General features: G+C 36.0%; 1 protein-coding gene across 3 annotated transcripts in view; it reads left to right on the forward strand.

The window, feature by feature from the left end:
- The window catches only part of LOC137395245 (huntingtin-interacting protein 1-like), a 48,525-nt gene that overhangs the window by 12,516 nt on the left and 11,677 nt on the right, over positions 1 to 24,332 (forward strand). For all 3 annotated transcript variants that reach the window (XM_068082098.1, XM_068082099.1, XM_068082100.1), the window contains exons 7-17: positions 2,277 to 2,392; positions 5,154 to 5,291; positions 6,439 to 6,570; positions 8,367 to 8,580; positions 9,199 to 9,287; positions 10,857 to 10,925; positions 11,638 to 11,775; positions 19,479 to 19,700; positions 20,888 to 21,007; positions 23,303 to 23,429; positions 23,661 to 23,750. In XM_068082098.1, the coding sequence (XP_067938199.1) occupies positions 2,277 to 2,392; positions 5,154 to 5,291; positions 6,439 to 6,570; positions 8,367 to 8,580; positions 9,199 to 9,287; positions 10,857 to 10,925; positions 11,638 to 11,775; positions 19,479 to 19,700; positions 20,888 to 21,007; positions 23,303 to 23,429; positions 23,661 to 23,750 (1,455 nt within the window). The remainder of the gene's footprint in view (positions 1 to 2,276; positions 2,393 to 5,153; positions 5,292 to 6,438; positions 6,571 to 8,366; positions 8,581 to 9,198; positions 9,288 to 10,856; positions 10,926 to 11,637; positions 11,776 to 19,478; positions 19,701 to 20,887; positions 21,008 to 23,302; positions 23,430 to 23,660; positions 23,751 to 24,332) is intronic.

The raw sequence follows: 24,332 nt of genomic DNA on the forward strand, positions 1-24,332 counted from the left end.
TTTTGTCAGAGCGATCTATCAGATTACCGGAATGATCTATCAGATTACCGGAGCGATCTATCAGATTACTGGAGCGATCTATCAGATTGCCGGAGCGATCTATCAGAATACTGCAAAATTTATAAATGGGTATTTTCAGTAACTAGTTCATGACAGCTAATCTAACTGCATGTAGGCGCTCACTTGGTTTTGACTAATTAATCCCACTCAAAGTCTCAAAAATACTAAATATTAAGTTACTTTTCAAATTATTAGTTTTTATTCTTTTATTAAAAAATCAGCTGTTAAACATAATGGCAAGATTTATTTGCACAATTTTACATTTGCAATTGTACCAACTACTATAGGGATTCACTAGGAAGAGGCTGATAGAATAATCTGACCAGACAGAGTGACTCAGTACTAAGCACGCAAGACAGTTTTATGGTAGTATTTGTAGATAAGGCTTGAAGCCTAACCTTGTATACACAAGCGAGTAGGCTGTAATCATAGGCTGTAATCCTAGACTGTGATCCTAGGCTGTAATCCTAGACTGTGATCCTAGACTGTAATCCTAGGCTGTAATCCTAGACTGTGATCCTAGACTGTGATCCTAGGCTGTAATCCTAGACTGTGATCCTAGACTGTAATCCTAGACTGTGATCCTAGGCTGTAATCCTAGACTGTGATCCTAGGCTGTAATCCTAGACTGTGATCCTAGGCTGTATTAACAACTTTCAATTGACTGTGAAAACATTTAGGATAGCACAACTCCTGATAGCACAAGTTCCTTTTGAACTCAATATCATTTTGAAGCTGCAAGGTTTTGAAACTCTTAAAGTTTTGTTTTATACATTACTGAAGAAACTGTGTTTGTCTTTTTGTTAAACGCTGCGTTCGTTTATATAGCAATTAAAATCTAGCAATGAAAAATCCGCAAGATTCTGGATTTGATCTCCCATGGAGTACGATGGATTCATTGGGCTAATAGTCATTACATTGGTTAAGATAGTCGCGCCTAAAGCTCTTGCTTTGGGGCTAATAACTAACACTGTTGATCGTTATGCGTAAAGGTTGTTAAGCTGGTCTAAAACACAGATACTGTTTAAGTCAAGATTTTACTAAAGATCTAGCTGTCCAGGTAAGTTACTTGAATTCATTAGGTAATTATTCTATTACCTGAGCAACGTCGGCATTGGGCTAGTTTATATATACGTATAGGTTAGTGGAATACTCGGCGTTGCACGCGTAAAAGAAGTGAGAGCAAACATGAATAACGAAGAGCGAAATGCGTATTTTCACCCACATAGCAACATATATCGCTCAATGATTCCATCAATCTCGCGAAGCCTAATTGGTAAGATATTTGCCTGGCGAACGGAAGGTTTCGATATTAAATCTTCCGCAATACGGACTCTTCATTCCAATATTGTAATAGCTATAGCTGAACAAACTGAATTACGCACAAACTTTGAGATTTATACGTACTAGCCAGATGCCTGGCGTTGCACGGGTATTAAACATCAGCTTATAAACAGTGATAGGTTATGTAGTTTCCTACCATTTGCCATTAGCCTAGCACATTCCTAATGGCTAATTTGAGCAAGCTAGTAATTTTAACTTACCAATAAGAGTCGTGAGAGCAAGCTTTAGTGATGTTGTGCCGTAACGTAATGTTATGTGTATTTTAACCTAGATAATCACTCATATCGCCCAATGAATCCATCAATCCCGCATAGCTTAATTGGCAAGATATTTGCACGGTGAGTGTGAGGTTCTGAAATCAAATTCTGCAGGATGTGAGCTTTCAATTGCAAGATTTTAATAGATACAGTTGGACAAACGGAAGTACACACAAACGCACGCACAAACTTGATGAGATTTATAGATAGACTAGTACAGTGGTAGTCCTGTGCACCGTGGGAGATCATCATGTGTAATAACTATGTGCATAGGTATTCTTAGGTGGTTGAGTGGCCCAGTGGTAGGACTTTCCATTTGGCTAATAATTCTGTATGCTCTTAAATGGGATGGCTGGTAATTCTATTTACCCATGGAGTATGATTAAAGCTGATACAGCAAGATAACAGTAGATAAATTGAGTACCTGCTGTCTGAATGCAGTAAAGATTCATGGCAAATTTTTGACCCGCACTTCTGTGTCTTTTCCATGTAGAGACAACTTCCTTTTTTCAAGTAATATACCACCGTGTAGGTGTGTATTAAAACTTTATTTGTAAGTAGTGTTGATCCTTGTTCCGTGAAAATGCAAATGGTTGTTCATTTGCTATGTTGTAGTCATACCACCAGAGACACTGGGAGACTTGCGTACTCGCTTCTCTGGACAGTATAAGCTGCTGAAACAGTTTTATCAGACGTGTGACGGTCTGCAGTTCTATAAAGGCCTCATCCAGGTGTCTAATATACTTTCTCCATTTCACATATATCTTTGTTACGTTTGTACAGACAGTAGAGTTTTAGCTCAAAGTGAAAAAGTGATTGATTCTTTGCAAATTCAGAATGACTTCAGAGTTTGTTTTTGTAGCTGAAAATAATAATCTAATAAAGCTAAACCTGTCGGCTGCTGATAACAAATTTGGGTAACAATGCATCTTAGGTCGGTATAACGCGCATACAACCCATGCGCAACGGACATACAAGACACTTGCAGCGCACAAACATTGTGGATACAACTCCGGCACAAGTAATTACCAACGCATGCGCCACAATGTGACACTATTAACACATTAATATTATTAATAATATTAATGTGTAACAATAATAATAGTAGTAATAATATTATATTATTATTCAATATTATATTTATATTTATAGTCTGTTAATAAAATGGGTCTAAAACATTACACAAAATATTCTATTTATTTTCTATTGACCGTTGTATGTGCGTTGTGGTGATAGCGTATGGGCATTGTATCCACAATGTTTGTGCATTGCAAGTGCCTTTTATGTCCGTTGCGCAGGCGTTGTATGCGCGTTGTACTGACCTAAGATGCCCTTTCGTTACCCAAATTCTTTTAGTAAAATCAAACCACTTCGCATGAAATTAACTTTTTCTGAAAACTACCTCATGTGTTAAAACTTGTGTGTGCCAAATACTCTCCTGATATTACACTGCAGTTCAGCTATGTTGTTCCTTGGCCCATAATTTTTTTAACTCATTAATAAATACTGCTATTGATAAAACAGATGCATTATTTAATATTATATACTATTATATAATATATGAAAAACTTAAATTAGTAAATTAGTAATAGATAAAAATAATTTTTATCCTTATTTTACTTTGGAGATACTGTATATAGATTATAAGTGTAGGCTGTAGGTGTAGGCTGTAGGTGTAGGGTCACAGGTAGAAATGGTTCCAGAGATACATTGCTTGACTTACTTTAATTTGAATTAGTTAAGCATTTTTGATTACTCTTAATATTTACTTGTGTTTGTACTTTTACATGTACTTGGAAAATTTTTATGTTTAAAAGTTTCTTAACATTGTATGTTAGATATTATTTACAAGTGTGCAGTCATACCTCGACACATGAGCTTAATGTGTTCTGAGATTGAGCGCTTATAATAATTTACTCGTGTCTCAAGGTGGTATTTCCCATATAAAATAACTAAATACGAATTAATCTGTTAACCATACTATGAAAGAACACATAAAACAGGATATTATGGCGGAAAAACTGGTATTTACCGTTTGTAATTTAGTAAATACGGTAAAAAAAGTAACAAATATCTTTTTATTTGTTAATATCTACAATACAATGTAACATTGCTATGAACACTACTGTAGGTTTCCACCTTCAAGACAGGCGTAGTAGTTAACAGCGGTCTGAGAGACTTGGCAGCGTTGGGTTCGGTAACTAAAACTTTAAATTTAACTTAAATGAATTTAGCTTATTAAATACACATTTACAGCTAAGTTTCAAACCTTTATTACACTTACTTTAATTTTGTCATTTTAATTTTTTATTATCTGTTTCCGGTTTGGCGCTTTTGCCCCGCGTTCACTATAACTTTTAGTCAACTTTTTAAAGACTTTTTTCCACCAGCTTTGAGGAGAAAGACTGACTTGGCTATATAGTGGCCATCGAGAACTGGCAAGTATGCTTGCATCTCAAAGATTACTCGCGCTTCAAAGAATAAACCTGCTCAAAATGCGGTTTTCATCCTAATACTCTTGTATGTTGGGCCGCTCGTATGTCGAGGTGTGACTGTAAAGTCAAATTGTACATGAATTGCAAAACGTGTCTGTCGGGGTAATTCTAAATCGAGATTGGATTGTATGCACCTGTACGCACCTGTACGCACCTGTACGCACCTGCCTCAATCTGACTTGTGTCGTCACTATAAGTTTTTTATTTTACAAAAAGTAAAAGTTTATACATTTGAATATTTTATTTGCTGACTTAGCCTCGTGTAAAGGCTTGCCCTGTTTGTTGTAATACTAGTTCATATTATTATTATATGGTAACACTACTACACTCAAACCTGTATATATAATTGTCTTAATGCTTGAATTTTTTTACAAAATAAAATTTGAGCAAGTATTTGACTTTTACTTTGAACTAATTCCCAACATATAATGTTCAGAGACTCTTGAATTATCAAAGTGGCTGAAAGAAAAAATAAAAAATACATTTGTCGAGCTATAAAAAGCAATAAAAGTGTATAAACTTTACCTATCACTACCTCCGCTATCCTCTCCACTCTACTGTCCTCTACTTTTGGTCTCCATGGTACTAATAAAAAGCTGTTTTACTTAATATTATTTTATTCATCTGGTTTCTCACATGTAATAACAGTTAAATGTTTTCTCTTCTTTTAATGCTATGTATAGTTGACTACCCACAGTATTTATTAAGGGTCATCAATGGCTTTTTGTGCTGTTGAGCCAGTGTATAAACGTATTACAGTACATACTTGCAAAAACCTCGTTGGTGATGTTCAGCGGTTTCAAGGTATGAAGCAGATCCTGTAATAAAATAATTTAATATGTTGAGATTGCACCGGAATAAATCCTAATATTATTGTAACTTGTTAACACTTAATATCTGTTAGCACAACCTTTGCATTTCAGCAGAAGATGGAGAAGCTTTACTTGTATTAAATGTTTGTTTGTTGATTGGCCTGTGCCTATGTTTGTGTACCCAGGTGCCCACACTGCCTGATCTTCCTCCCAATTTCTTGGTGGCTTCAGAGATATTCAAACACCGAAAGCCTGTAGCGGTGGTAGCAGGGGAGGAAGCAGAGGAGGAGTCAGCTCCAACACCTCCACCTGCGGCACCAGTGGTAGGGCTATGAGAAGTTTGTTTTAGCTTTTAGTGCAGCCCAACTTCGGCTTTTGACCTTAATTTGTACTAGACGACAGTTTGAGAAGTAAATTGTATGAATTCTGAATCAAGTTTTTCATTAAAAAAAATTTAAACAATTTTTATTCTTTTCAAGATTGAAAAATTATATTTTTTTAGAGTTTTTTTTATGAGCTGTATACTGACAAAACTTACAATGTATAAAGTTAATTGAATTTCTGCCAAATACTCTTTTAACAAAGAAGGCAAGGCTGCAGTAAGGTACTGCTGGAAAAGTGCCAATTTGAGGTTTGGAAATAGCTTGTGTTTTGTTCTAATAAAATTTAAATACCATAATACACTAATCTATTACACATAAAAAGAAATATGCTTCTGTATACAACAGTTGAACACTAAAGATAATAAGAGAGAGAGAGAGAGGGGAGAGGGAGGGGAGGTTGAGGGGGAGAGAGAGAAAGGGAGAGCATCACTTGGCTACTGAGCTGCGTCATCAGCTTATCTGGGTGTTGTTTGAGTTCTACACCAGAAACAAAATAAATCTAGAATTTGTTGTTCAAACATCAATTTGTTCTAAATCAGAGACATTAAAACTGAGGTTGGACTGTACTGTACAATCATTATAAGCTGGAGTTCTATTTACTACAATGACTACGCATCCCTTTCTTTATTGATTATCGATCAAGTACTCTGTTAATATATATAAGCATCGAGACTTATCACCTCTACACGTAGACTTGTGTATTATACTCTATCATTTCGCTCCCATGGTACACTCTTTAAAACTGCTTACATTCTAGTTGGAGTTGTCCCCTATATAGAAGACAATGGATAAAATTGTGGTGTTTGTACACGTGCTTACAAGTGACTCGTAAGTTTTCGGAGATGAAGGATGAAAGATCTGCTATGACAGTTTAATTAATCAGGTTTTACACATTAAGTTGAGGTTTACATCTGCTTCAGATCTACATTCATACATTGGTAGAGCCTTTGTTTCTTTCACTCATGATATAGCAATTCACTGTTTCTATTTAACCTTAGTATTTTTCTTGTGAAATCGTGGCAGCAATCGTGAAACTAGTATTTGTAGGCATATTTTAAATGATCATAATCTATTTGATAACTGATAGGTGGAGTCACTGGTTGACACTACACAGCAAGCACCTACACAACCTGCCCCTGATGCTAGGGATACAATTATCAGCCAGTTGAGGACTCAAGTAGAACACCTTCAGAATCAGTTGGAATTTGTAAAGACAAAGGTAAACGACTCCATATTGGTTTTGTTTCCCAATCAAATTGTGTGTCAGTAATATCTCAATCAGTACCCATGAACACAGGCTTATGCAAACAGCTTAAAGTTTGGCGTACTATGATGTAATTCTAAAGTTTGGCGTACTATGATGTAATTCTAAAGTTTGGCGTACTATGATGTAATTCACTACTGTCGTAAACCTTTTTGTTTGTAACAGCAATGAGGTTGTTGAGGCTGGAATGGTTGAAGCTGAAATTGTATGGCAAGTTTCATCTTCTTTTGTCATTTTATACCTGCTTCTTACGCTGAACTAGAAATCTGACACATTAACTAGTGCACAGATCAGTATTTATCTAATTATGGTATTTGGTTTCTATTTAACTTAACTACAGGATTAGGAGCTTATCAAGTTCTGCTAAGAAGTCATGTTAGCTTTAACAGTATATCAAAAGGTAATCGAGTATCATTCAATGTTGTGAAGGCTGAAAGAATTTGGTTTCTGGGTGAATATCTGTATCATGTGGCGAGCTTCTACAACCACAAGGATATCTCCTCAGGATAGCTTCATTTGCTAGATAGGGATTTCCTCTTTTTAGCTCTCTTGTTTGTATTGATGTCACCAGCACCAGGTTCACGATAAAAAATTACTGGCTGGCTAGTGACACCATAGGTGAGGTGGAGGGTAAGGGCAGGAGAGAATATGGACAGGAAGTAGTATGGGCAGAGGGAAGGGTATGTGCAGGGGAGGGTGTAGGCATGTGGGGATATTGGAAGAGAAGAGGGTAAGGGCAGGGGAACTTGTGCTTGAGGGGTTATAGGTGTAGGTAGAGGGGAGACATGGGCTTGAGGGGTTATAGGGAGATGGGAGGATATGGACAGGAATAAGAGTGTGTGTAATAAAACTAAAATAATTTTTTATTTTATCCAACAAAGGATATATTTTATTGTCCATCTAGTCTCATCATAAAAAGGAAAACCATGATATTTCCTGCACCCTTGCTACAGCAAATGGCTGCCAGTTCAAAATCGTGAGTTGCAAGTTGCTCATGTCGAACACTAGCATTTAATATCCAATTTTTTTACACCACATTGACTTTTTGTAAGATTCAAACCTAGTTCATCTGTTGGCTGCAGGTTGAGGTTTCATAATCTGTAAGTTGTCTGCTTATAATAAAAGGTTTGTTCCAAATCATTACTTTGGTTAATGTTTTACTGCATGAGCTTAATATCTTTCAATCCGATGGTAGTAATTTATAAAGTACAGGAGTTAATAGTATGGTAGTAGTTAGTAGTATGGTGGTAGTTAATAGTATGGTAGTAGTTGGTAGTATGGTAGTAGTTGGTAGTAATAATAGTAGTCGTTGGTAGTATAGTAGTAGGTGGTAGTATGATGGTAGTTGGTAGTGTGGTAGTAGTTGGGAGTATGGTAATAGTTGGTAGTATGGTGATAGTTAGTAGTATGGTGATAGTTAATAGTATGATAGTAGTTAGTATTATGATGGTAGTTAGTAGTATGGTAGTAGTTGGTAGTATGGTAGTAGTGCAGTAGTAGTTATTAGTATGGTAGTAGTTGGTAGTATAGTAGTAGTTGGTAGTATGGTATTAGTTGGTAGTAGTCGGTAGTATGGTAGTAGTTGGTAGTATGGTAGTGGTTGGTAGTAGTTGTAGTATGGTAGTAGTTAGTAGTATGGTAGTAGTTGTAGTATGGCAGTAGTTGGCAGTATGGTGATAGTTGGTAGAATGGTGATAGTTGGTAGTATGGTGATAGTTGGTAGTATGGTGATAGTGGTTTTACCATTGCAGGCTCGAGAAAGAATAGCCGAACTAAACACTCAAATAGACTCTCTCAACGCACAGCTGACAAGGCAACGGCAGGAGGCTGAACTCAGTCAGTCACAAGTGGGCGCCTTGAAGGTCAAGGTCAGTGAATTACAACGCGAAGGAGAAGAGCTAAAGGAAAATTTGTCAACAGCAGAGACAAATGCTGCTGCAGCGGCATCTCTTTCAAAGGCAGCAGGTCAGGTCTTCAATTTTCACTGCAAATATGAACAACTCCAACAATACAATAGTCTCAAATTTCTACACTCAGAACCTCGTATAGCCTGAGACCCAAATTCTACATGTTTCAATGTTCAGTGATTTACCCATGGAATTCGGTTAAAAGTTTGTTTTAAGACCTAACTACTCATATTATAAATTCACCTCAGCAGTTATAATATATTTTATTTTATGCTGAACTTGAATATCTTTAAGAGAGTGTTTTAAATAAGCAGTTATAATATTCATTTAGCTATGACCAATATTGACAATCTACGACCAACTTCCCACGCTTGTTTGAGGCACGATGTATTATGTTTTGGTTTGGAGAATGTCTGCCTGATGGCCGTTGTCTTATAATTGCCGCCCAAGCTATAACTCAGTTCACCACTTCATCCAACTGATAATCTAGTCAACTGTATAAAATTGGTTTAAGAATGAAAGAGCTAACAGTGAAATTAACTTTTCCTAGTTATAATCTAGGCAAGTAAAATAAAGTGTGTCAGTCATATTACCTTGGCGTTATGCCATTTTACCTTCTGGGGCACTGCTGTACAATGTGTCCGATCACGTAACGTCGTGCGTCTTCTGGTTGCAGAACATGCCAAGTCAAGTGATGAGAGGTATAAGAAGATGCGTGAGGTATATGAGAAACTGAGACAGGAGCACGTGACACTCCTCAGGACTGTAAGTGAATCATGGCATACTCCATACCAACATTGCACCAAGTTTGTTGAGCCATGACTATGTGACGTCAACTGACCAATGCGCTGTTGCAAGAGCTGGTACTGTTTGGTATATCGATTAATGTCTGTGAGGTTGGGAGATAATTAATTACGCGATCAGAATATCTTGCAAGTAGCCGGCTTTATCTCATCCGGATACTGTACTCACTAAAAACTAGTCTGAGATATGTCGCGCAGGTCAAATAGTACGACCTATAGTATGAGAAGACAATAACCAATATTTAGTCATGGCAATATAGTGAACAGTAATAGACATGAATGTAACATTAGAGAGTATCGAAATAAAATATTTTATTAAATTAATTTCTAACCAATTTTTGTAACATTTTTGGACTTGTCAAGGTGAAGTTCTCATCTCTATCATAATTGTAGTTGCATGCTGCCTGCCTTCACAGCATGTAGTTGGGAGATAATATTCTCTGATGATAAGATAGTTTATTTTTATAATGTGCACACGATTAGGGTACTTGTGAGGCCTTTGAATTTCATTGTGTGATGATCACAATTTAACAAGAGTTGCGGTAGTTTTGGTCTTGATTGGAATACAAGAGGGTAAGCGATAACCGATTCAGAGTGTTGATAGGTGCATGTTTGGAGATATATGATTGAAAGCCATCATCTGAGATCTTTATATCTATTCTAAATTTTATATGCCTTGATAACTGACCATGTTCCAAAATATTTTATCAAAACGTTCGCAGGTCATTGACCATTTTTCAAAATATGTTGTCGATAGGTCATTGATAGAGTAATTACCATGTTAGCCACATGGCACTGACAGTGGTATATAGAGGATTACTCCTGCTTTATGAGCAAAAAGTATTAAGCAAGCGCATATCATGTACCCCATTATGCAATAAACATTTTTTCAAAATTTTGTCGTACATACACTTTTACGCTATAAGTCGGGAATCTAAAAGCACCCTAAATGTAATGCTTTGTTAATCTTGCTCCTACATTTCCTTCCTTCTAATATTCGCTGTTCTCATTTGATTAGAAAAATTTGACTTTCTAGGCAAACTTTTTCAATGACATATTTGATGAATTGAGTCAAACCTTATGTGTTTTTGTCATGATAGCCAACTAATATTTATGAAATTTGGTTGCCTGGAATCTTTCAACTATTTGGAGATTTGCATGCGGTATTTTTATGAAGGATTCAATCTATGATACCTTTAAAACATCAAAATGCCGTAAATCTTTATCATAGCCCGTTCCTACATGGTGAGAGACGTTAGAGTAAATCAATTTTAAAAAATTATTTAGAAGAGTAATTTTTAGGAGTGTGATTTGCGCTGCCAAATCACTCGATAGACCAGAGTGAGCAGACATTCAGAGCAATGCAGTACAAGTGATTAGCGTTAGCCTTGGTTCCTGATCTATTAATTTGATACGGTAAACTTTGAACCATTTGGGAGGCTGATTAAAAGATAACGGCTATATTTTTACACAGTATATTTCAAAAATGCTTTTATATTACATTTGGAATAATTATTGTTATTTTCTTTAGGGTGCTGCCATAAAAAAACAGAGTGCTGCCGACAAGCAGTTGGCCGAGGAGAAACAACAGCAACTTAATGTGAGTAATTAGATAGAGTCAGTTGTTTACAGAATTTATTAGTATTCATTGGTTCTAGTGTTGCTAGCATTACATACGGTTGGATATCTAGCATCGCTAGTGCTACATGAGTTTGGAGCTCTAGCCTTGCTAGCGTTACATACGATTTGAGCTTCGTGACTTCTAAAGATTGCCAGATAAACAAAGAATAGACAAATAGACGATTCACGATCTTCTGCGATATTATTGTCATGCAAAAACATGTAAATCTTTGCTAATATTTTGTATATTTTAACTTACAAAGAGACTGTTTTGTATTCGTGATAATTAGAAACATTTCTTTTATGAATGTTCGTGCTTGGAAAACCATGAAATGAGCTTATTATAAGGCTAGATTTTTTTAGCCTGTGCATTTTAGTTCCAGTATTGCTCACTCTGAAAATCTTCAGGTGTAAGATAAATTGTCATTACACGATTATTAAATTTATATGATTTGTGATATCTCTCTCTCTCTATATGGCGGTAGTTTTCAAATTCTCTACCTTACAAATCGCCACCAAACAGTTGAATCACCATATCGTTGTGCTCCACATATGATGTGTCCGTCCAGGTGCCAGTCATGTCCAAAAAGCATTTTTTAAATTTTTCATGTACCATTTGTTTATACTTTATTGAATGTATGTGTCAGTAGGCACTGAAATTCTGCAAAGCTTTCACTCGTATGTGTTCACAGGAAGTAGTTGAAGAAGTGACACGATTAAAGTCGGAGCAAGCGGTGATGCAGGAGAGTGTACAAAAGAGCTCGGAAGAGTCATCTCAGCACACGGCCATGTTGGAAGAGCGCATCAGACAGCTGGATGCCCAAAAAGCGGTAAGTGTAACAGAGGACACGTTTTATTGCAGGGCTGATAGATACGAGGTAGCAGAGGAAGGGGCAGTAGAACTTGAGAAGTAAGTGGACTGGTAGAGTGGGCAAACGACAAACAATCAAAGCTTGCAAAATGTGGCCCCACGGGTCAGAGCTGAACGAAACATTCACCAGTTTTGTGGTTGTATTTGTTAGATGCAGAATGGCGATCAAATCGATCCTCTGAAATTAAATTTATGTTACCATTGCTAATAATATGTTCTCTAATTTGAACACAAGTCTTGGTTGTTACTGGATGAACCACACGAAGTAGGACCAAAGCTACCCAGTAGCAAGCTTTCACACTTGGGTATTTCTGAAGCGTCTCCTGAAACGGCTTTTCATGTTGGAATTTTTGCTTCAGTTTGTATACCCTAAAGGATGAAAATATTCGCGGATTTAAATTTCGTGAAAATTGTTTTTTTTAAGCATATTCGGGGACCAAATTATTTGCGGATGAACACATTCGCCAATAAATTAATTCGTGAAAGCTGCTAGCAATAGAGTAAAACTTTCTTTTGCGTACACCCCGTGTTTAGGTTTCTGTTTAGCTAAGAGTTTTATGTCGATCATGCTAAGCTATAAATTTTTGGCTTCATCCAGAGGTTTCCATAAATGTTCATCGATTTGGAGGCCTTTGGTGAACCAACGACTTGTGGTAAGTTATGAGTTTTTTCAACGTAAAGAACTGCAGGAGATTTTTTTTGATGATGGCGCCGTGCCGAATTCCGAATAGGTAACTTGTGACAACCTTGAAAAATTTTGTAAAGAAATGTGATGCATTGGCAATGGGCTTAATTAACTCAAAGCCCCGGCGAAGATTTTAAAAGAGGTTTGAACTCAGTTATGTTTACTAACTCTGTTTTCTGTCGTCTGTCCTCAGGTATGTCCAGCAATAGCTATTAAAATCTTGAAATTAAAATTCCTCGTCCTGATGAACTTAATCTCATGGAGATTGTGTCTGCAAGTTTTTTAACCACGAGCTCTACCACTGAACTATGCAAGGCATATTGATCAAGACATTATAATATACCGTATAGCGTATGCACACGCTAAATGATGTATTATTTGAAACTCTATGAATTCTATTAACTCTATGAAACACGATGCTTTTTCGTAAATTTCTATTTCCAGCTTTTCGTAAGGTTCAATTGCTAAATCGCCGTGAAGGTCAATATTTTTCATACGGACAATTGTATTATCTCGAGTAGGAGTAGCCTCTACATTCTCTCACCGTTCGGTCAGACAAGGTACCAGACAAAGAGAGTACGATATCCCATTTTTACATTTGTACCAGTATTGAGAGGTACCAGTGTCGTCGTATTCAGAGTTTTGATGGATAGCTTCTGGTGGAAACAGTAACCTTTTTATACACAAACACTTGTATACAAAAATTATTATTAATTCAACATATTCAGTATTTTTACTTTGTTTTCTCAGTTTGTATTAATTGCATGATTACCGAATCCTCTTTTATTGTAATCGTAGTAGAACAGACATAGTTTAGCTATTACTTGCTATTTATTTCACATTTACATTTAAAACCTTTTATAGTTGTTTTATTTTTTCTTAAATTTATGTGACTTGCGCAAAAATTTTTCTTCATGATATGAAGTTTGAAAGTTACAGTCGTTTGACAAAGTTTGAAAACCTTTGCAGCTGTTTTTATTTTCTTTCTTAATTTATTTCAACTACATAAAACACTTTTCTCATGATATGTAGTTTGAAAGTTAGAATGATAAATGTAGTTTTATGTTAAATACAAATCAATTTTTTGTCCAAAAACCTTTTTATTACTCGGGCACCCCCAGGTAAGACAGCTAGTTGATAATATATATATATCTATATCTATTTAAGTGATATTGTGGTCTACTTTGATATTTTATGTTCTATAATTTTCCTTGCTGGTTATGACATCCATCTTTTTTTTCTTCACCGTTATTTTTTTCACTTTTCTTCTTGATTTCACCAGCGTTAGCCTTCACTTAGCCGCAGCCCGACCTTCGCAATGCTAGTTCTTACTTTCCCTTTACTAAGGTTGACCTTCACTTTGGGGGGGGGGTTTGGGTTTTACTTTGCTAGTATTATCCACTATTTATTTAACAGGGTTGGCATTCAATAGTAGGGGTTAGCTTCTAATTTACTTTACCTTGCAGGAGTGGGCCTTCACTCAGCATATATTGTAACCTTTTCTTTACTCAAGTTGTTTTTTTTCTGTTGCTTGTGTTGACCTTGCTAATGCTGACCTTCACCTTTCTAATGTTGTCCTTCACCTTGCTAATATTGACCTTCACCTTATTAGTTGTATCATACATTTTGAGCCTCTGGTATACTCAGTGATCTGATTTTCTGTTCTGCCATCTCATTGGTCATCAGATAATTCTGTACGTGAATTAGTGGACTAGTTGAATTTTATTAATGTAATTCTAATCATAAATATTCTTTTATGAAAAAAGCAGAAAATATACCAGTGACCCTGCAGGTAACTCTTTAAGACACTGTTGATATATTACCTTCACATGTGACTAATATTACCCGGCTTGACGCATTATCATATTTAACAAAAGTAAAAATGGTTGCGACAATGTTTGGTTTAATGAACACATGTCTTGTCTATAGAATGTTCCCAACTAGATGGTACTGGGCGTTAATGCCTGAAGATGCTGAGCTGGCAATTAAACTACTCATTATACAAACAAGTGTATGATAAGAAAAGAGAACCGTTTATGGGGTAATACTGACTGGTGACATATGTTTATAATGCTGCTAGCTGATACGCTGAGTAGACTGTGATTCTTTGCAAGGTGCTGGGGGATACTGCTAGAAGTAGTTTAAAAGCATAGCATTTAGGCTTAATTACCTTACTTTAATAAACTGTGTGACAATATTCATCTGATGAGTCTCCAGTTACTACACGCTTGAGTGGTTACCGAATGAGAGAGCGATTGCACACAACTGCTTATACTTGCCATAGGGCTAGGATTCTTATAGCTTCTGGGTACAATCAAATCTTATAGCTCTGCTAGGTGACTTTTGGTGTACGCGAAATGAGGTGCTCTAAATGCTGCCGAATTGTCTGCCTCATATGCCCATGCTGCTGCGCTGCTCCTGAGGTACTTAATTTCTCCTTTTTTTCTTCACATTAAACGTTTATTTGTTTTATTGCATTTTAATCTTAGATAATACATTATTTATGCTTGATAGGTATAAATAACATTTTGTAATGTTAGTTATTTAATAATTCAACTAAATGCAATTCATTGCTAGTTTTGACTTTTACCTGGTTTGTTTTGACCTTTAGCTACCTTCAAACACATCGCTAGTATTGATGTTCATGCTGGTATTGTTAGCCCTCACCATGATAGCCTTGACCTTCACTTTGTCGGTTCTCCCCATAACTAAACTTTAGCTGTTCTTCAACTCTGCCAGCGTTTTATGTTATTGTGAAGACATCATTTACTTTCCTCTTTTATAGTTGAGGTTTTAGAGTTGGGCTCCTGTAGTATTTGCATCCTCTCATCTCACACTTTTATATCGAAGTATGAATTTTAGAATAAAGGCATACATTATCGAGTAATTTCAGGATTAACCATCTAATGCCCAGCTTTATACGGTTAGCATTGTCATAAGTTTACTGAAATCATTAAAAATTTATTAGTGTCTAAACTAGAGAATGTTTGCGATCCACTCTGAAAACAATCGTATGTTAATATGCTAGATCTAGGTCAAGCCCTTTTTGTTGGAATCACTTTGCTTGGAAAAGTTTAGGATTAAACAGAGAGTAACTTACTCATTTGCCTGAAATATAATTGGCCATTCAGCACCCAATAAGTTAATAAAGTAATTAAGCTTATCTATCCTGATCTACATGTACCTATGTTTTTTTCAAACTGATTGCTACTGTGAGGAGTAATGACAACTCCAAAACATAAGTGTTCTTATCATTCATTATTCGGTCTCCGGAAAGAGAAGAGTTTCCATGAGATGAAACCTTATCACTGATTCAAGCCATCTGTGCCTCATATAAGCAGATTGTTAAATATTGTTGGATAGCACAATTTGGCATACTTGTAACATTGTAATAACACTGTAACAACTTGTAACATTATTTTTGCTATCCGACTCTTCTATAAATCTCAGTCTTTGTCATTTGTAGTTCGTGTGTCCAGTTATAGCGATAAATTTTTTAGGTAGTTTTAGTGGATTTGAACTGAAAAGGGAGATGTTGTATCCACTAAGCCAAGTGGCTTCATTGCTATACAACGGAATAATTGTCGTCATAGCCATTACATCTGTTACAATAGGCGCGCCTAAAGCGTTTGGGAAAATACTATCGGTTATTACTAGTACGCTCGAAAATCATAACTTTGTCAGAGATCATTACACATGACGTAATGATTATTAAGCTGGCTTCACACATGGCTTTGATTATAGTAACAATTTATACTAGCTTCATTTACTAGCTTAAGTTACTCAAATTTGTTGAGTAATTATTTTATTACTCAATGCCAGGCATTCACCAGTGCAATGCCAGGCATTCACCTAGTAGTACATAATATTTAGAGTAAAGTATATATAAACAAAACCTAGCTTAACTATATAGATTCTTATCAATGTCTCATTGAGGTCTTTATATAAAAAACAACCAAATTGTATGCGCGGTGCTTTGGTTCACATCTTTTTATTCACAATAAATTTAAAATTTGCTTTGCTTAGTAGTGTTAAAATTTCGATGTTAACCAATAAAAGTTGTAATTAAAAATTATTTCAAATATGACTATTGAAATATGTATGTAAAAATACTTTAAGTTTATATGTAAATTCAGGTGGTTGTGCGCGGTGTTACAAAACATAAAACTCAAATAAGTAACGAAATATATGTTCTACATAATATGCAACTACTACTAAGTTCAGCACAAAAACAACTTTTAGGTGAGTTTTAAACTTGTATAAACAATGTTTTAGTAACTGTTTTATAATTATTTTTATATAAAGACAATACTTTTTTCATATCATTCAGAAACGTTTCTTTCTTTACTTTCTAATATCCAACATGCAGTATTTGTCTCTCTTGATTTAGGTATCTTCTTTTATGTGCCTAAATATTGTATATTTTAAGCTTTTCAATGGAATATACATCTATAAATAACTGGAAACCCATTGCTTCACAACATTTATGCGTGTCTAAGAGTCTGTCTCCTCAACTCTAAGAGCTCGTGAGCCAGTAGTTGGGCAAAAGCTTGCACTTTATTGTAGTAGAAATGCAGAAAACCTGATAAAAATGGTAGAATGTTGGACATAATCTTTAGAATAATAGGAGCTACGTCTGTCTGTCTGAAGCCAGGCTTAGAGGTTGGGATAAAAGATTGCTTTCAACGGGACTCGAACTCATGACAGCCATCTTGGCACTTTTACAGATACTAATTCTCTGTACTTTATTGGTATCCTTGATGATCTATCATGGTGTACTAGACCACCAGGGTACTAGTAAACAATAGAGAGTGAATCTACAGCGTAGAAGAAAATAATCTACTACAAAGGTGGTAGAGACGAGTTGCCAGCGTGTAATGTAACACTGTCGGGGACCATCATATGTGTAACAGTTCACTCTTGACACCCACAGTAACCAATGAATCATGGTCTGCCCTTTTCTATTATGTACCAGCAACATTCTTTCAGGTTCTATGAACCCTCCATCATAGCATTTCATATTAACCTCTATCTCCCTTGACTATTATCATACCCGCTCTGAGAACAGCACATTTTGTTGATTTTATCGACGCCGACCGGATTGCAAGTGTATAAAATTTTAATTTGGTAGTTTTCAGCGCTAAAAAGTTGGTACAGTTAATTGTCATGCTCAACTTAAACTTCCTTGAGCCAGTGACAAATAGCAAATACGTACATATATAGACATATCAAGGAGCTCATGAGAGTCTGTGTTGTCTGAATATTAAATAAACTTAAAAAGTCTATAGAAATATCAGGTTGCCTTCAAATATGAATCCTTAAAATTTATTACTTACTCCTGTTTGTTTAGCTTACATGGATACATTATTTGACTGTAATCTTACCTGGACATGATGCTTTTTATAGGTTTTGCCATAGTATGAGCTGATTGTAAAAAGCTAAGCTATATAAATGCACTAGCTGGGGGTTCGGCTTTGCACGAGTAATGAAATAGATACCCAATGAATTTGAGTAACTTAAGCTAGTAACTTAAGCTAGTTTAAATCTTTACTATAATAAGAGCCATGAAGCCAGCTTGACGTTAGGCATGGCGTCAAGCTGGCCAATAATATTGTTGCAATTACTGCATAAGCATGTGCCCAATTATGCCATAGTATGGCAAGGACAACGCAACATAGTGGTTTAGCATGCCTGTCTGCAGATCTGAAGGCTGAGAGTTTAAATACACTAAGAAGATTTTTAATTCCTGGATTTTAATTGCTATAACTGGACACATGAATGACAGACAGACAGACACTGAGAATTATATATATATAGATACGTAGATTGCAGACATTTTATTAAACTAAAGTTGAACAATAAGTGGCAGTTGACCGTCGTTCACAGATTCCACATAAATGCAGTGAACATAATTTCGTAAGTATTTCAAATAATAATGGTCACAAAGTTTTGGAATATTAAAGTTATCCCGGAGAACCAGCATATATCGGGTACAAAAAAATATTTAAACTATACTAAAAACTAGAAACATATGCACTGTGTTGTCATCATAAGAACACAGCGAAGAGTGACATACATGTATCACCGAGTGCAGTGTTTAGACAACCATTTTTAGTGCAGCAGCTTGATAACAGCAATGCTATATTGCAAACTGTCAATATATTTAGAGAATGGTGATGGGAGGTTTTTTGTAATCTTATACAAACTACAACTTTCTCATATAGTGGTTTACGCTAAAACTAAATGAAGATTTGACTGTAACCTAATTTGCAAGATGGTACTTTCAAACACTACTGCTGAGACATGTATAACTCTCCACGCAATAGTGTAGATAGGTCAATGCGCGTGTTTATATACTGTAGGTTTATGTGTGTTTACATACTGTAGGTCTATGTGTGTGTTTATATACTGTAGGTTTATGCAGCGACAAGTTAAAAATTGAGACAGTTTTCATATCGTCTTTATAAAGGGAAAAGTCAAATCTGCACTTTTTTATAATTATTGAACACGATTAATTTAAATTAATAAAAAAGATTATTCATATGTTTTACTTACCATCGAAGTATTTCTAACTGTTAGAGCATAACATGTTTTATAACTATCACACCAAAAGACACACAGAGCTAGAATAAGAAAAGAAGGTTGTCACATCTTATCAGTATCAGCAGTTGGTGATATTTCAGTATAATAAACTCACGTGAACTAAAGAAAATGGCAACTGCTAACAAGCGCAAACGCTGAGTTTTTAAAAATTATTCCATGAGTAGATTAATCCAAATTAATTTGAAGATTGAAGTTGTCTGCTGTCACACCTCCTTTAATGTCGATTATACCCAAAATAAAACATGTTTCTACCAATTTTAATATAGGTATGTATTTTGTTTGTATTAGAAAGATCCATATATTGTATGCCATAGTTTTAGACTATTGAATAAACACTGGGTTTTTTACGCATTTTTCTCCTAATGTTTTTCTAGGAATATGAAGAGAGTTTGATCGCGAGTGAAGGCGAGAGAGAGAAACTGCGGGCAGAAGTGACTGAATACCAGGCGACAGCCTCTTCCCTTGAGAGCGACTTGAAGTTACAGCGTGAGGATGGAGAGCAGACGACTGTTGGACTACAGCAACAGCTCGGTTCTGTCAGAGATGAATTGGACACAGTGCAGGCCAGTGCTGCCAACCTAGATGAACAAAATAAGGTGGGTTCTGGCGGGTTTGTGAAGCCATAGTGTGGTCTGAGATGCAGACAGGTCGATAATACAGTTTGTCTGACCTAGTTGAGTAGCTAATACAGTCAAACCTTTGCGTGTGATCACCTCAACACAAAAGTTTTTAATGATGTAAATAAGATGGCCAATAAGATGGGACAGCAGGCAAAGCTGTGCAGTGTTGTTTTCATACTCAAAATCTAAATACAAAACCGAATTTGGGCTATTTTACGATTGTGACTATTAATATCACGAATGCTTGCGAATGGCAACTGACTGATCATAATGGTGACAATATTGGTCAACTATATTTATTTGACAACAAAATGAATTCAACAGATAAGTAAAATAACCACTATAGTTTATAATATTTGTAAATTTACAAGGGGCTTTATTCAGCATATTTGTTTGTTCGGGTGCCGTGTTCGGGTTCATCCCAACAGAGCTCCATCATTAAACCCCGCCCATATGAGACCCGTCGGCTATCCTTGGGGGGCTGTATATCATTGTTTAAACTAAGCGCATCGTATTCTCATCACATTATTTGCTCTAAGAGAAGCTGGTTCTGAGACACATCACTTGTGAGTGTGAATGTTTGACTACGTGTTGTTAGAATAGGAACTTATATTACAATAATATCTATCAATGCTGCTAGCTGTTACATGATACGTTTATGTCTGTATATTATTGACCTTGGGTTAGCCTTAGGATCATCTGGTAAGACTATTTATTGGGAGCTTCTCAATCTTATTATGTAATAAATGACTTTATTATGTATAAGAATTTATTTAAGTTGGGGTGTAGCAATGAATAAATTTATTTCGCAACAGCTTTAAATTGTTGACCTATGAACAATAAGAATACTAATAATACTAATTACATTATTATTATTAATAATAATAATGTAATTATTATTATTAATAATTACATTATTATTATGGCCAAGCTAATAACAGGGCTCCGCTGCCCTGTTATTAGCTTGGCCATCAGATATTGCTAAGCTATGCCATAGACTGTTCGGTTTGCTCGCTGACAGAAAGAGGCTTTGGTATTTGTTAAAAGCAAAATACCTGTCTGGTGTTATATTATTGCGGGTGTATTTTTTGATATTGGTAATTGCACTGGATGTGTGAGACAAAAATTATTTAATTGTTGGAATTATCTTCTCGCTATTATAGAAACTTTCCCAGCAGCTGGAGGAATTAGAAACGGAGAAAGCCACTCAACAGAAAAGCCTTTCAGATAAAGTCTCAACTCTGGAAGCTAATCTCGCAGGACTAACACAGCAAAGAGATGAGGTAAGATTGGGTGGGACCATAGCAGGCGGAGTTATAGAATAGTAAGACATACCTAGCATATGGACTAAACACAGTTTAACAGGAATATGTAGGAATTCAATGTCTCTACGCAGGTATAAATATTCACTGCTTCATTTTTAAGCTGTTCTAACTGAGGAGTGGTTGGAGTTATCTTCCACTGTCCAAGTCCTAACTACTGTATAGCTTAAGTATAGCCCTAAGCAACTCATTTACAGTTGTAGACATATACAGTGTAGGTTAATCAGAGTTTAGTGGGTCAGAATGAACCAGGATAGTTTTGTATAGTTGTATCTCACAATGGAACTGTGTTTAGATTGAAATTTAATTTATGACCTTTTGTTAGCGCACTTGATATTGTTCTTAGCAGTGAACCAATAAAAACATTTAAATCGTGTTTTATGTTTTGGTGTAGACATAGAATTTTGTGTTTTTGTTGCTTGCACATCTGTCTTGCATGTCAATGGCCAGTTCATGATGAAGGTTTACTAATCTTATTTGGTGCTTGTTAATATTTAGGTTGATTATATATATATATATATTAATTATATATATAATCAATTAATATATATATATTAATTGAATATATATATACATGTATATATATATTCAATTAATATATATCTATATACATTAATTGATTATATATATAATCAATATATATTTATATATATATTCAATTAATATATATATATTGTGGTTTATATATATATATATATATATATATATATGCACTACTGAATGCCCGGTGTTGCACAGGTAATAAACAAAGTTTTTGAGTAACTTATGAATTTGTATGAATTCATGAATATGAGTTGCATTAATTTGAGGAGCTTGAGCTAGTTACAACAAAAGCCGTGTCTCTCCTTCCATCTGGGTGCTAAGAAAAAAAGATTGCACCTTACTAGAATCAAACCCGTACATTCAGCAGATACACGCATATGAAGCTAAGCGCACTACCACATAATCATGCAGCCAGCTTGCCACAGCTTGAAACGATCGTGCTTATAGTCGTTTACGCGTCATGATCTCTCATGCAATCATAATCTTCAAACATGCTAGTTATTATTAGCTATTTTATTCCATAGTATTGTAAGGTAGCCACATGGTGTAGTGGATAAGGCGTCTGTCTGCAAAACCAGAGATTCCGAGTTCAATTCCAGTGTGAAGTGGTTTTTCGTTCTTGAAGCTTTTTCACTATAACTGGATATATGGACGACAGACAAACAAACACTTAGACATGTACATATGTAGATGGAAACCGGAGACCTGTGGGTTTGAACACTCACCTCAACATCTTAACCATTTCTATTAACACAGTTTTCTGTAACTCACTTGTTGATTATTGCCGGTATTTGGCAACCCACATTTGATGTGCAGGTGTTATTACAAACAATGCTCCAATGACTACTAGCATTACAGTTGTTCTTACATGACAGCACTTTTCAATATCCTCAAGATATTTCTTCACATTCTCCTTTCATTTGCTGGCATTACTGTAGTCATTAGGTAGTATTATATCTATTATAGTAGCCCTCTTGCTTCCTTTGTTCACCACCATGATATCTGACTGGTTTGCCAAAACATGTTTGTCTGTCCGGATGTAGACGTCCCAGGACGCTTAGCACAGTCGTTGTCATTGACCTTCTCTGGAGCTTCCAGCAACTTTTGTGGCTTATTTAGGCCATTCTCATCGCATAGACCTTTGTATACTACTCATGTGATATGATTGTTCAGCGTATACATTGCTTGCTAGCTGCTTGCATCCACTGATGATGTGTTGGATAGTCTCTGTACATCCTTGCAGTCTGTGTCTAGGATCATTTCTGGTGTGATAGATCTGTGTTTGGAGTTGCCTGGTTGGGAGCACTCCCTCCTGCGCTGTCATGTTTAAACACTCTGTATTGGCTGCTAGGTCACCTTTGTTCAGCCATGTATATGCATATATATGGGTACAGTATTTATATATGTTTATATTTTATATCTATATACAGTGTATATATATTTCTCAAAGTATGTGTGTATGTATGCGTGTCCCTCCAGCTATAGCTATTATTAGAATAGCAGTAGCTGGACAACGCTGACGCAATGTCATGGCGTACCATTATTCAAAGCCTGGCGCTTATTAACTAGCTTACTGGAATTTTCCATTAGCAATGTGCCAAGCTAATAGCAAGTGGTAGGCAACTCTCATCACTTCTCATTGTTTATAGCTGATTTTTAATACCCGGGCAATGCCGGGAGGCACAGCTAGTACACGTATGTAATTGTGAACAGGCAGTAGAGGCGCAGGCTAGTCTTCAGTCAGAGCTTGCCTCAAGGATGGCGCAGCTTGAAGAGGAGATGACTCAACGTACAGCAGAGGCAGAGGCAAATAGGAGGAAGGAGGCCTATCAATCCCTTGGTGAGCTTCTTAAGTCCTTGGGTTCTCAGTTTTAATTGCTAAAAAGGGTGTCACGAACCATCTCCTTATTTTGCCTAAAGCCTTATGCTCACTAACTGAAACGTAGGGCAAACAGTTCTGTTTCCTTTTTTAGTTTGTTGAAGTGAATTTATATGCAGCCATGATTTAATGACTCTGTGTAGCTCAGGTCTGTCTCTACGTTACCCTGGGTGATATCTTTGTGTTCTGTAGGCTTAGCTGTAGACAAGGGAGTGCAAGAAGTGCACTTTACACTTGATCACATCTCCTCCGAGGAGTTCATCAGTCACACGTGTAACGCTGGTTAGTATGTTGCTCTCAAACATTGGATATGCTGATTGGTCTAGGTAGGCCTGCCAGGAGTGAGTTGACTTCTCGTTTACACGGATTGCATAAATACGATACAACAGGATATTTTTCTATTTCTCATAGAGCCTTGTGCTAAGAGAAATCGCTTATGCCTTTACACCATCGGAAGGTATGTGTTTTTTTCCTCAGGCTTGTGACCTGCTAACGCTTTGCACATCTGTTTCCGCAAGTTTGTAACTTACCATATCTCTTGTTGTAGCTTGTGTTTCTATGTAGTCTCTTACGCCTTGCAACTCCATGCCGTGACAATCCAGATGGAATACTGTAGATGAAATTTCTTTCAACTTATGCTTCTGTTTTGCATACATAAAATATTACATGAAAGTCAGGCCGCATCAGGGTTATCTAAGCTTTTAATTTGACCTACTAGCACTCTTAATGCCGGGCATCATAGCAACGATGGTAACCAGTCATCAATACCTTATGCTATCTCCAATAGTAGACATCATGATGAAATCCTTTTTTTTTAAAGTATTGTACCCATAATTTATCGGTATTGTCTTGAAAATACTTCTT

Source organism: Watersipora subatra, chromosome 4, assembly GCF_963576615.1.
Source record: "Watersipora subatra chromosome 4, tzWatSuba1.1, whole genome shotgun sequence".
Lineage (NCBI taxonomy): Eukaryota > Metazoa > Bryozoa > Gymnolaemata > Cheilostomatida > Watersiporidae > Watersipora > Watersipora subatra.